The sequence below is a fragment of the Agelaius tricolor genome, unplaced genomic scaffold, assembly GCF_023055355.1.
Source record: "Agelaius tricolor isolate 1412-34295 unplaced genomic scaffold, bAgeTri1.0.p SCAF_14, whole genome shotgun sequence".
NCBI classification, from domain to species: Eukaryota; Metazoa; Chordata; class Aves; order Passeriformes; family Icteridae; genus Agelaius; species Agelaius tricolor.
Genome location: NW_027269274.1, coordinates 11,084,882 through 11,098,297, shown reverse-complemented (window position 1 = coordinate 11,098,297; position 13,416 = coordinate 11,084,882). Strand labels below are relative to the sequence as shown.

At 50.5% G+C, this 13,416-nt stretch overlaps 1 protein-coding gene across 1 annotated transcript; it reads right to left on the bottom strand.

The window, feature by feature from the left end:
- Nucleotides 1–370: 370 nt before the first annotated feature.
- Nucleotides 371–13,158, bottom strand: MCM2 (minichromosome maintenance complex component 2). Its single transcript, XM_071439656.1, has 16 exons — nucleotides 13,059–13,158; nucleotides 12,429–12,616; nucleotides 11,709–11,884; nucleotides 10,822–11,085; nucleotides 9,548–9,767; nucleotides 9,091–9,298; nucleotides 8,263–8,397; nucleotides 7,890–8,081; nucleotides 6,694–6,787; nucleotides 5,942–6,192; nucleotides 5,562–5,688; nucleotides 5,219–5,331; nucleotides 4,856–5,098; nucleotides 3,903–4,085; nucleotides 2,220–2,375; nucleotides 371–1,347 (listed from the first exon to the last, which is right to left on the bottom strand). The coding sequence occupies exons 1-16, from the start codon at nucleotides 13,062–13,064 to the stop codon at nucleotides 1,237–1,239; spliced, it is 2,667 nt and encodes an 888-aa protein (XP_071295757.1). The 5' UTR covers nucleotides 13,065–13,158; the 3' UTR covers nucleotides 371–1,236.
- Nucleotides 13,159–13,416: the final 258 nt, after the last annotated feature.

Below are 13,416 nucleotides of genomic sequence, written 5' to 3'. Positions count from 1 at the left end.
ACAGACAGGGAAGGAACCACTGCAGGCAGGTCCTTGGTGGGCATGGCAGCATTCACAGCATGGTCCAGGGCAAGTGTCCTGCTATCAGTCCACAGATGTCTCAGCTACAGCTGAGAGCCAGCACTGGCCCTTCCTACTAACCTGAAGAGCAAACGAGATGTGATTGTACCCAAACCGAACCCCACAAACTGCTGAGCAGTTCACACAGCATCCAGGCTGCTCACTTAAGCTCTTACTTCCGCTCTTGGTGGCAGGAGTTACCAAAAGAGGAAATGCAGAAGTATTGAAAAAAAAATTTATTTAAAACACACAGACTAAGAAAATTGCATGTGAACACTGAGCCCACCCTGCCCTCCCTGAACACATCCAGCTTAGGCCTCCTCCACTGCCGTGCCCAAAACCAGCACCATGGGAACTTCACCCTCAACAAATGGGTGTGAGAGAGGGTGTTCAGTTTAGGTGTCAAAGGTAGCACATGGATTCAGCTGTAAATTCACACCTGCTGACAGCTACACAGAGATAACATCCACTAAGGCAAGGGAAGCCTCTCCACTCTGGATTCTGGAGATTCCCCAGCAGGTACTGAAGGAGTTTTCAGTGTCCAAACAGATCATCATTAAGATCAGAAAGAGCTATGTTTTGTTTTATTTCTTATCTTCCTCTGTCTCCCCCCTCCTCCCCTGCAGAAACCAAGCACAAGGTCAACCCATGTGGGGACCTGGGGAAATGTCAAGTGTCAGGCACAAAGGCCTGGAGCAGAGGCTGGCTGCTGGTTCATGGAGAGTTGAAAGCAGTTTCAATTATCACCCATCAGGCTGTACAGTCACCAGAGATGGGAACAGAGAATCCCTGAGGGTGCTTGCAATCCAAGGAGGATGGATAATGCTTTCCAAATGCTCCCACTTGGTCCCTCCTGCAGAGGAGCCCATAACAACTAGTGACAAACAAACAGAAAACATGTCATGTAGAGGGCCAGCAATTCTCTCCCTGCTGTGCTTAGCTACAAGGCAAAATAGTGAACAAAGTTGCTAAACAGACTTGACAGGGCATTTAACTACTTAATTCTGTTCTATTCACAAGGTCTTCAGCAGCTCAGCACTCCCTTAATCCATAAGGCACGAAGCAAGCAGAGGATGTGCAGCCTAGTCCCTCTGGCTCAGGATCTCTGCAGCATCCTGGAGGGCTGGAAGATGGAGGTCTCATCTCACAGGAGCATGTGGCAGGCTCTGCTCCAGCTCAGAACTGCTGGACAATCAGCTTTCGTTTCACATCCCGGCTGAACCGATTCATCTTGAACACTTCACTGTCATAGAAGGCTGAGAGGTTGTGGATGTTGATCTGCCGAGCCTGGGAGGAGGAAGAGGGGAGAGGTAAATGTTTATTTAATCAAAGTAAGAACCATGTGGTTTTCCACAGCAGAGGCGGCATAAAATTTGACAGTCAGCAATCTCTGCTCTGCTCAGCAGGAACCAGAGCTGCAGTAGCAGGGCAGACTGCAGGTCAGGAGGAAGGAGCACTGGCAGTGCTGAGCTGAGCCAAGAGAGGATGCTGGCTCAGCATCTGCCTGCTCTCAGCTCGTCCTTTTACTTCCAGCAGAGACAAAATGTAACTCCTATCCAAAAGTCCCCAAAACCTCATCCAGCAGGAGAGGAGAGTTTTGCAAGGGAGACATCTGGCTGGGAGTAGTCACCCTGGCAACACCAAGCTGTGGCTTTGGAAGTAGTTACTCTGCACATCTGATACAAAGAGCAGAAAAACACTAAACCACACTGCTCTAGTGCCAAGCAAGGTCAATAGTTTTGCAAGAAAGGCCAAGTCAGAAGTGCAACCTTTGGACGAGCATGAAGATGCATTAAGAAGGCAAGCTAGCCTCAGGAGGGATTGGAAAAGTTCATACACAGATTTTTCTGCTTTTTGCTTCTTCAAATGCAGATACCAGGGAACTTGAGTTCTCATTCACCTGCATAAGGATTTACCATTCCAACCCCAAAGCTTTATGGGGGTGTATGAGAACAGAGAGGGAAGAATACAGAACTTCCAAGCAAGAGGAGCATATGCAGAGGAGACAATCCTGATGCTGGGTTATATTGATTAACACCAGTCTTTTTTATAGTATCATAATGCAGGAAGGGAAGTCAGAAGCCTCAGAATGCCTCTGGTTCTGAGGCTGCAGAGAGAGCATGAAGCAGTCCCAGAGGCAGCTGGCTCTAAGCCCATACCTTGTCCACCAGGTCCTTCTCAGGGACCTCGATGGTGTCCTGCTGGGCTCCGTAGCGGTTCCTCTGGTACATCACCTGCTCTGCAATCAGCTGCTTCAAGATGAACAGCAGCAGCTCGTTGTTGTCCCGCTTGAATGAGAGGTAGCGGGAGAAAGTCTGGGAGGGAGAGTGAGATGAGCCATGAGGATCAGAGCAGTGACACACTGCAGTGCCCAGCACCAGCCACCCCCCTCCTGCCACAGAGCACGCAGGGAACCCAGTGACACTGCTGTCACCTGTGCCCTTAGTGTATCTCAAGTGACTATGGCTGTGCCAAGCTGCCACCTGCACATGCAGTAGCAGCCCTCTGACAGCCACAACTCCCCTGCTGACTGCTTTTATTCCCATCTGGATTCTCTGTAGGGGGGCTGGTGCCTCTTGGAGGCTAGCAGAGCACTACAGTGGGGTTGTGCTGCCCACAGGGACACAGCCATGGGAGGGCTGGCCCTGGGCAAGGCACAGAGCAGTTTCCCTTAACCCGGACTGCCCTGTGCCTCCCCAGCAGACGCTCATACTTGGCTGGCTGTTTGAGGCCAAAGAGAGAGGCCACGAGTCGTCCAGACAGAGGGCAGACACTCAACAGTGGATAAATGCCAGCATGCAGCCAGCCAAGAGCTGTTCAGAGCCAGCCCCTGCTATTCAGAGAACAGGGCAGGCTGCACACTAACCCACAGTGAGTGCTACCCTGTGGTTAACTGTACCCTGAGAGCCCAATAAAAACATGAAGAAACAAACTGCCTGCTTGGCTTGATCACCTGGCAGCAGCAGCAGCAGGTGTCCTGTGCCAAAATAGCAGGGAAGGTGACAAAAGAGAGTAGACATGGCAGTGCTTTTGAGTCAGAAGCTCAAGGTACACTTCCTTCTCAGACCCAACAACGCCATTGCCTCACCACACACTAATGAGGGGCAGTCAGGGAACAGGGCCTTGTTTGGGGTCCCTCCTCAAAGGCACCCAGTTTGAGCTGTTATTGCACAATGATTGAATTATTTTAAGTATCCAGATGCTTGAGACTTTGCTACAGGAAAATCTGGGGTCAAGCTGGTAAGGAAACCTTGTCTGACTGTGAGTGTGGTGTGTGTAGCTGTGAAGTGGCCTTGGTCCCAGGTGGTGTTAGTGTGACTGCCAGAGGGGCTCCTGGATGATCAGACAGGGAACTTCCTTGACACTTCAGACCCACAGTACTTACACAGGCTCAGTGCCTGTCTCCACAGGACAAACCCCTGCAGAGCACGAAGTCTCTTCCCACAGCCAGGGCAGTGCAAGGAGCTGCAGCTGAACCTGTGGGTCCTGGGTGCAGCTCCAGCCCCCAGCTCAGGTGGTGCCCACTTTGTGTAGGGGGATAGAATATAAGAAAATAAAGATAGTGTAGGAAGTAATCTTACCCCTAAGGAGTTGCAGCTAGGCCAGTTATCAAAGATTAGGAACAGGCCTGACTTTAACAGGCCACAGCTGTAACCAATGAGAAGAAGAGTGCTATAAAAGAGCGGGGTGGTGTTGAGAAGGGAACTGGAGTCAGTTGGCTGCTGTGAGAAGAAAGAGTCAGTGCTCTGAGCAGCTGCCCGTGAGAAACACCACGAAGGTGTGAAACTATTGTGTGATAAGGAGACACCAGTATGGAACCCCTGCAGTAAGACAGCACCAACCTTGCGCATGCTCCGCATGACACTGAACTTCTGCGTGTCGATGAAGCTCTCCAGCATCACCCTGATGGCCATGTTGACGTCGTCCTCCACCACGTAATCGCGCAGGTGCATGCGGGCGTGCGCCTCGGCCATGCGGATCATGGACTCGATGTGCCGCACCGTGATGGGGATGCTGCCCGTGGCCTGGGGGAGGAGGAAACACATCACTGAAGGGGCAAGAGGGGTGCCTTGTGGGCCAGGACCCAGCTCCTTTCACACTGCAGGAGCTCTCTGCACCTCTGAGGGTGACTCAGGATAAGGAGGCTCTGCCACCTGCTGGCACAGCCACACAGCCTGGCACAGCTTCCCTGCTCATCTGAATTCAGCACAGTGCAAGGGGATGTTGTGGGGTCGCTCTGTGACACTGTTTAGGGCCTTTCCAAGATTAGCAATCTAGTTTCCTCCAGTAAATTTTAGGAGTTAAAGAAACAAAATGTCAATCAAAACAGGTATAGTTTTCCCAAGCTCCAAAAAATCTCCCTCACACCTCAACAAGTTCTTCTTTCACTTGGTGAGCATGAAATGAGCCTGAGACATCCCACTGACAAAAGAGAAGGGCATTTCTACAGATAATGGCTCCCTGTAAAGTACCAGGAGCATGTGGATCTGAGTGAATGCAAACATCTCCTGCAGGCCTGCCAGACTGGGTGACAACAAAAGGACTTTGCCATGGCAGGCACTGTACATGTGTCCCGCCCATCAGTCCACACATCATCAACAGGCGAGACTCTGCACTTAGATGAAGAATCATCTGTTCAGCAGACACTGCAGAATCTGCCTGTCTCTCACAGAACAGTGGCACAGACTTCCGTGATAGGAATGGCAAGAATGTGTCAACATATGCTGGAACAGTCTCAGGCTAATTTGCAGTCTAGATACATACAGTTCCTCCCTCCCTGTGTCAGTATTCTCACCATAGACTCCTTCCTGAGGTCACTGTACATCCTGGCCACCTTGTCCTGGTCCATCTGGTTGAGTTTGGGGTGGACCTTCTCTTTGGCATAGACGATATATTTCCTCAGGATCTCTTGAGGAATGGGTTCAACCCCATAGGTGTTGGGAAGGATGACCTCATTGGTGTCCCCATTCACTGCCTCCTTGCTGCTTGGGTGGTGCTTGACATGGCTGCCAACAACGAACCGGGCAAGCATTTCATCCTGCAAGAGAGCAGAGCACCAACAGACAGTGAGCACACTCACTGGACAGAAAAACCTCAATGGGCAGCTGCAGCTGGGCACTGAGGCCCTGCACACACTGATTCCTGGCACAGCCCCTACCTGCACTGGGTCCACTGTGTCCCTCACCACACAGAGAATATCAAACCGAGAGATGATGGGCTCTGTCAGGTCCACATTCTCCGAGAACGTCAGCGATGGGTCGTATCGCCCACCTGGGTCACAGGTCAATAACAATAATAATAATAATTAATCCAGGTCAAACAGGCCCCAGGGCTGGAGTTCTGCAGGAAGGACAGACCCCCAGTATGTTACTGAAGACCTTCCTGCTTGCTTGATCTCTGTTCCAGACTTGAAGGAACCAGGCAGAGGAAGGGAAGCTGTGCCACAGCTCTTATGGCCGTGGATTTATGCTGAGATGGTCCTGTAGTCTCTCAGCACTTACCTATGGGATTGGCAGCAGCAACAACGGTGCAGCGAGCTTGCAAGGATGTGACAATGCCTGCTTTGGAGATGGAAATGCTTTGCTGTTCCATGGCTTCGTGGATGCTGGTCCTATCTTGATCGTTCATCTACAGGAAAGCAAGAATGATTTAGAGTGAAACTATGTCTGTACCCCACTGCCAAACACACCAAGGGCAATTGGCTCCAGATGCTCTGAAAAGGCAGCAAACTGCACTATGGACCAGCAAGGGCCTAAGCAAACTGCAGGTACTTGGGTCATCTGGGAGATGTCACCATGAGTTACAGTGTGTCCTCAGAGGACAGAGACACAGCTGGTCACTTCACAGCTAATCCTTCACAGAGAGATGAAGCTGGGCTCACCTTGTCAAATTCATCAATCAGGCAGACACCTCTGTCAGCCAGCACAAGGGCTCCTGCCTCCAAAGTCCACTCCTTGCTGACTGGGTGCCTCTGCACGTAGGCTGTGAGGCCCACAGCAGAAGCACCCTGACCAGTGGTGAATATTGCTCTGCTTGACACCTTCTCTATATATTTAAGAAACTGTGATTTTGCAGTACCAGGGTCTCCACACAGAAGCACGTTGATGTCACCACGAACTTTGTGTTTGCCACCTACAAAAGCAATAGGAAAACCTTGTGGCAGAGAGTGCATGGCTTGGCAGCAACCCTGCCCTGAGCACCACAAAGCTGAAGAGAGGGCAACCAGCAGGCCTGGCAACCAGTTTACAGGAAAGTTGAGGGGGAAAGAAAGTCAGTTATCTTTGTAAAACAGATTTTCTAACCTTGTTGACATATCCTTCTAAGGAGATGATAACAAATCAGGGTGCCATAAGGTCAAACCTCTGAAGGAGCATTAAACATGACCTCCTAGAGGAGGGATAAAAACTTGCCTGGGTTTGCAGCAGGAGCTGTTTTTAGTCATAGCATTTCTACTGTCACACCAGAGTTTTCAGTGTGATAAAAGATCCAGTTCAATCACAGATCTGCTACACACTGTCTGTTACCAAGCCACTCAGACAACTCTAACCACTCTTGTTGTAATGCCACAGACAAACCCCAGTCCCTTTACCCTCCCTGAGTGAGGCAGGACCAAAGGACACACGTGATACTCACCTGGGTTTTTGGGCTCTCCACCAAAGAGAGCTAAAGCCAAGCCCCTCTTGATATCTTCATGTCCATAAATAGATGGGGCAATGCTGGCAAAAATCTGAAAGGGAAACCAGAGGAGTTGTCCAGGGAATACCAATTCCCATTCTGAACAGAATCTTGCATGAACATCAGCAAAGTGCCATATCTAAAGCTACTCTTAAGATATTGCTGTCTCCAAAGAGTGCTTTATTATCCAGAGTGTGAGGCCTTTTTCAAAGGTGATGACCCACCCATTGTTGCCTAAAGGAGTTTCACAAAAATGGTGCTGTTGTGGCATGGCAGATTATTTAGTCTGGTGCTGGAAGCTGCTGCCACTGCCTCCACAATGCTGTTCTACACAAGGCACACCACAGTGCCTGTTATCAGCTCCTGTAAAGCTGGGGACCTTGATCAGAGGCTGACTCCCTGCACATGACAGTACTTGAATGGGCTGTGCCACACATGAATTGTTTTCATAGCCAAATATTACAAACAACTAGCTTACTTCCTCAAGGGTATTTTGAAAATAATCTGATGCTGGAGACTACTCATGTTAGAAAACTCCTGGCTCAACTGAAGCTGCTGCATCCACTGCAACAGCAGTCACTGTAACAACAGCACAGCTAAGGCAATGGAGCAAAGTCCCTCATTACAGAAATTAAATCTGACCCAAGTGAGGTTGAACAGGCACCAATCCAGGAGCTTGTTCTTTAAAGTACTGGATTCAGGTCTTAGCATATCTAATACCCCCCAAAGCTAAAATCTCTACCACAACTTAAGCTGAGCAATAATATCTCCTTTAGGGGACTGGAGATGCAGTCACTGGCCTCACAGAACACTTCTGCCACTTGGCTTTTAAGACACAGAGAGAAAAAACTGATCAGAGGTAAGCACTGTCTGAGTGTCTCTCACCTGTTTTCTAGCCCTGTGGCGATGTAGAAGGAAAGGAAGAAGCAGAAAATTTTACCTCCAAAGGTACAAGGGAGGTTCCTTATTTATTTCCCTCCTATAACTGACTCTCACCAGCAGCTGTCTGAGAGCTACAGAAGACCATTTAGAGAGAACTGGGATTTCTGGGTTCCTTTAACCACTGTTTGGCCAGCTGACCCATTTTCTGATCCAGCTGCCAGGTGATGGCAAGCTATCAACAGGAAAAGAAGGGATGTCTGAGGCTGACTCACCTTCTCCCCAATTTGCTCATCCTTGGACAGACCCACAATCACTTTCACATCTTCATCAGTCAGCTCCCCAACAGCCAGCTTGTTGTCCTTCTTGGCAATGTGGTTGGCCAGGATCACAGTTGCAAACACTGGGAACCCATTGGCAGTGTTCAAGGAGCCATCATAGTTGTTGTGGTAGATCCCTGTCAGCTCCTGGGAAGCAGGAAATATTCTGTCAGTGCCTGCACAGTACAAAACAGCCCCTTCTCCATTCTAAGGTAAGGCTCAAATGCATCCGAGGACAGCACCCCCATCCCCACAGATACTCCTGTGATATCACTGTCAGAATTTAAAAATACCCTGTGCTCTCCCAAGACTTGAGCAATGTACTCACAATCTCATCTCCTGGCTTGCAGCTGTCCACCAGGTCAGCCAGGAGAATGGCATCCTTGGAGCGGGGCAGCCTGCCCGCAGCCACCTTCCCTGGGCTCTCCTGGATCTTGATGCGCTGGTAGTTCTGATACACTGTCTGCAGCAACAAAGCCAAGTTACCCAGCTGGGCCAGCAGGCACCAGCATGGCTCTTCACAGGCACCTCAGAGAGAAGGGCCATTCCAAGACTTCAGTTAGAAAATTATGGACATGGGAGGATGGAGGTTGTGAGGAGCAATTCCAGGGTGTGATAGGCAATACTGGGGACAGGAAAGCCTCCACTGTGTTTGTCCACCCAAATACTAGACCATTTCCTAGGAGAAGAATGCTCCACTTGTGATGGTTAAAGGTATCAAAGCAAAGAATGAAAGTCAGAAGTTCCACATCAATGATTTTGCTCTCTGGTTTCCTTAGCTGACAGATCAGGACAGACTGACCTAACTGGGAAGGAGATCTGGACAGCTTGTGTCTGCATTTCTAAAATAGGAATAAGTAACTGTGTACCACAAAGATGATTGTAGCAAAAGATTCAATCCAAACACCTACAATAATAATATGTGGCAATAATATACAATAATAATATGTGGCAATAAATTACTTTTGGTTGATAAACTGAGTCAAGAACAGGTCAAGAGCTCAGACCTATCTTCACAGCCCCCTGGATATAGCAGAAGACCATTCTAGCCACAGCAAGCTGTTCAAAGGGTGGGAGTCAAAGCAGGGCTGTGAGGAACAGCCAGTGGAGCAGGATGAGCAGCCACTCTCATCCAGGCAAGCACACAGTCTCTTACCTCTTCCATGTTGATTTCAAATGGGCCAAGAGACTGACACTCTGGACAGGAACCAGGTTTCACCTCCTGGTTCTGTGACTGGAAAAAGGGTCCTAGGATGAAGTTGCACTTGCTGCAGTTGTATTTGACCATGCTGAGCTGAGGCAGGACCCCTGTGCAACTTGTCACCACCCCACTGGTCCGGATCAACTGATTCAAGTGCAGCTGCCTGAGGAAAGACAGAGATATGCCAGATGCCTGCAGGCATCAGAAGGCAAAACACCCTCCAGAAATACTCCTACTGCAAGGCACAAGTTTACCTCAGGGATGCTGAAAGTTCATCCTTAGTATGATTTCTCCCTGTGCTAAGCTCAGCTATCCTGTTAGACTTACACAGAGGTTTAGCTCTCAGGTGAGTCCTGAGCATCCCAAAGCCTAAAGCAAGCCCCAGAGCCACTGCTGGTAGCTCTGCTCTTACCTGAGTGACCGCAGCTCTTCCACCAGAGGGAGGTGGGAGATACGGACGTGGATCTCCTGAGCAATGCGATCGTACTTGGGGTACATGGCCAGCACCACTTCCTTGGCTGCTTCATCAAAGATCTTCAGCATCTCTGCTGGGGCCTCAGGCAGAAAGTAGGCAAGGACATGCTCCTGGGCTGCCAGATCCTCATAGTTCACCACCAGACTCTCTCTGTTCTCTTAAGAAAAAGATGGGGTGAATTGTAATTTCAGCCTGTTCATTTCTCAAGGAGTTTGCAAAGGATAACCAGGACATACAAGCCTGTATCTTGCAGGCTGCAGTTAATAGATCTCTGAACCTTCCCCAAAGTTTAGAGATTAACAATTTGAAAATTGTGGAAAACTTGTTAGAGATTAACAATTTGAAAATGGGTGGAAAACTCTTTTAAATTTATTTCTCTAACGAATTCTTTATCAGTACCAAGCTTGCGATTGTTCCTCTCCAGTTTTGCACAGATACTTCCCAGGCTCACTGTTCCTGAAATTCAAAAGCCTCAGCCCAATATACAATCCTCTCAGAGACCTCCAGGAAACAGAAGTTAATAGGAGAGACATTATGTGTGCTGAATGGTTGGCAAAAACCTCCTGTGTCTTATGTTTGTGGAAATGGATGAGACAAATGCCTTTTATTTCCTAGCTTTACAAAATTGATCCTGTTCCACTGCTCAAGCTTCTGCTCAATATAAAGAAGAAATACAACAAGTACAGCTACATGAGCTGTTCCTAGATGTGACAATTTCTGCTTTTAAAACTCATCAATGACAGCCTTAATGACTGTTTCTTCTGGCAGTGGCTAGTCAGAATACAAGGCTACAACACTGACACAGTTTCCAAAGTCACAAGGTCTATTTGTGTCCCCTTGCTGGATAATGCAGTTTCCAGTGTGAGAAAGTAACTGGTGCAGACAGCAAGCAATTGTTGTCTCTTTCAGATCACAAACTTGCAGACCACTGTCTGCTGCCCCACATATTCTTCTGCTAGCATTTCTACGAAATGAATATTAATGAGGAGCAGACGCCAGGGGCCTTCTAATTAGTCAGCCAGAATCAAAGAAGACACTAGACATGTTTCCATTATTCATTTATCTCCATCAGCATCAGTCTTTCTTGAAGTGCTGATTCAATGTCTGGAACAAAGAGGGCAGGCAGCAAAATACCCACCTCTGTACTGGATCACCACAAAGTATTGTGACCCACATAAAGAATGAGAGAGCCTCCAGTGACTCAGCCTTACCTTTGCACATATCACTGATCCTCTCCTTGAAGACATTGTGCCCATGGTCATCCACATGGGTCTTCAGGAAGTTCTTGAAGCGGTGATAGATCTCAAGCCGGGGCGCTGCCATGGAAACCCACTCCCTCACTGAGTGCCCTTTCATGTCCTCCAGGTTCTCAATGCTCTCAATCATGTCCTCATCCTCCTCCTCCAAGCCTTCGGCAGCCCGCTCCGCCAGCCGCCTCTTCCGGGCAGGACGGTCTTCATCCTCATCATCACTGTCTAGGGGTGGGAGGAAAAACTGCTCAGGATCTGGGATTCCCATTCCCCCTCTATGGATTAGTCACAGTGGGATTGCAGAGGCTGTGCAAGTAAAGAGGTCACAGCTTGGGATAGAAACCAAGAGACATCCCAGGTCCAGCCTAAATCCAGTTCTAGACTTGCTCCTACATCTTCCACAGCATAGTCAAGACTTTAAGGATGTGAATTTGAAGATTTGTATGCAACAGCACACATTCAAGTCTATTAATGCCCTTACCAAGGAATGAGCTCGAAAGTGCAGCAAAGGCCCTTCCATTCAGCCCGCAAAAGTCTGTACAGGAGCACCAACACCAACAAACTCTACAGCACTGCTTGGTAGAGCCCCAATCCTTTGATAGAGGCCCAGGATCCTAAATTTGTTTCAGCAGTGACCAGAAGGACACCAAATGAGCTCCAAGGAAACCCAAAGGAAAGGGATCCTGCAGTGGGGAATCCAGCCAAGCCCACAGCCAGTGATTTCATAAAGAGCCCAGGCACACTGGAGCTCTAGTGATCTCCCTGCGAAACTGAGAGCAGAGAGCCCAGCTCCCCCCGAGGGTGAGTTTATTATCAATCCCCAGGGTGGTACAGCACACTGCACCTACCGTAGAGCAGCCCCCTCCTCATGCGGCCCATGCCCTGCTCCAGCTCGCGGTCCCGCTGCCTCATCACTCGCTCGGCAGCTTCCCTTTGGCTGGCAGTCAGCTCCTCCACATCTTCATCATCCAGGGCCAGGCCCTCTGCTTCGTACACATCCAGCTCTGGGATGGGCCGGTAGTCCCTACACACACACAGAGAGCAGGGAATCAGGTCAGGAAAGCAACTCTGCAGCCCTTCTCCAGCTACTGCTGGGGAGGTGTCAGGACAGTTCTGCAGCACACAGAACGGTGTTGAGCAGGAAGGCACTTCCCAGTGGAAGATGCCCTGCAGCACCATGGTTAGGAATGCAAAGGGCTCCAAAACCATGATTAGGAATGCCAGCATTCAAGCCTTTGTGTTTTAAAGTTCAGTTTGCTGACAGACCTTGCTGAGTAAAACAACATCAAAATTCATGCCTGGAGAAACAGAGCTGGGCTGAATGCACATCACACACCCATGTAGATCCTGGTTTACCCAGCCAGGCACTTTGCTCAGTTCTCCCAGGACCCAAATGACATCATGCTCTGACCTTTCTCCATTGTCCAGCAGCTCTTCAGCCCTGTCACCCCAGCTGCCAGCACAGCAGAGGGATCCCACAAGGCCTGAGAGCTCCCTCCATGTCTCTGGCTGCACCGACATCCCCAGCACCCCATAACCGCACACAATCCCCGGAACGATTTTCTTACCTTTCCATCCCTTCCCCAATGAGCTCTTCCCCTTCTTCCTCCTCTTCGGGGAGCCCCTCGGTGCCCAGGAGCCCTTCGGACTCATCCTCGAAGGGGGGCAGGTCCCGACCGGGGCTGGACGTGAAGGCATCGCCGCGGCGGGAGCTCCGCACGGGGCTGGTCACCGCTGCCTGCGATTCGGAGGAATCCTGCAGGGACAGGAGGGAGGGTAAGGGCAGGGGAGAGGGGGCTAGTGCCTCCAGGAGCCTCTGCCCGTCAGAAGGGGGCTATATGGATCACCCGTGACTTATAATATTTAGCCCTCCTCGCAAATGACAATGGAAACATATTGGGGGCTGGGGGCGGTAGGGCGGGAGATACGGGGGTAAATCCACCCTCGCAGCGCAGCCGGAGCGGAGGGAAGGGTCCGATCGCGCCCCGGCCCGGCTCTCTGCTCCCGGCGCCGGGAACGCGGGAAAATTCCCCCGGCGTTCCGGGAGCACCGCCGGGCGCGCCCCCAGGGTCCCCCCCCCACCCCGAAATCCTCTCTGGACCCCGCAGCGCCAAGTGCCCGGCAGCGGGGAGAATGAGGGGCCCGCACTCAAGGAGGTAGGACCCCAAATGATCGGCTCGCCCGGCACGGCCACTCACCGCCATCACCGCCGCTTCCTGCGCCCCGGATTCCGCGCGAAAACCAAACCACGTGGTCACGAAAGCGCGCGAAACCTCATGAATAATGGATTACCGGGCCCCGCCTCCTTGTGAATATGCATGAGCGGGCGGGACCTAGGGCCACCCCCGGGTCTGGGGGCTCGGGAGGCTGGTGAGCGGCACTAACAAACTTTGGCAAACATTTCCCTCTGGGCTTGAGGGGTCTCCTCCTCCTGGGAGCCCGAGGCACGGGAGAGATCCCACTGTGAATTCCCGTGCTCACGATTGCCTCCGTGGGAGCTAAAATCAAGCCTTGCTTGACCGGGTTTGCCACTGACCCAGTTCAATCGTCTTTGTT

Coding starts and splice junctions, on each gene's coding strand:
- MCM2 (XM_071439656.1), bottom strand. Junction 6,193..6,693: donor TGGAGAGCCCAAAAACCCAG/GTGAGTATCACG, acceptor TTGCTTTTGTAG/GTGGCAAACACAAAGTTCGT. Junction 5,689..5,941: donor TGATTGATGAATTTGACAAG/GTGAGCCCAGCT, acceptor GCTTTCCTGTAG/ATGAACGATCAAGATAGGAC.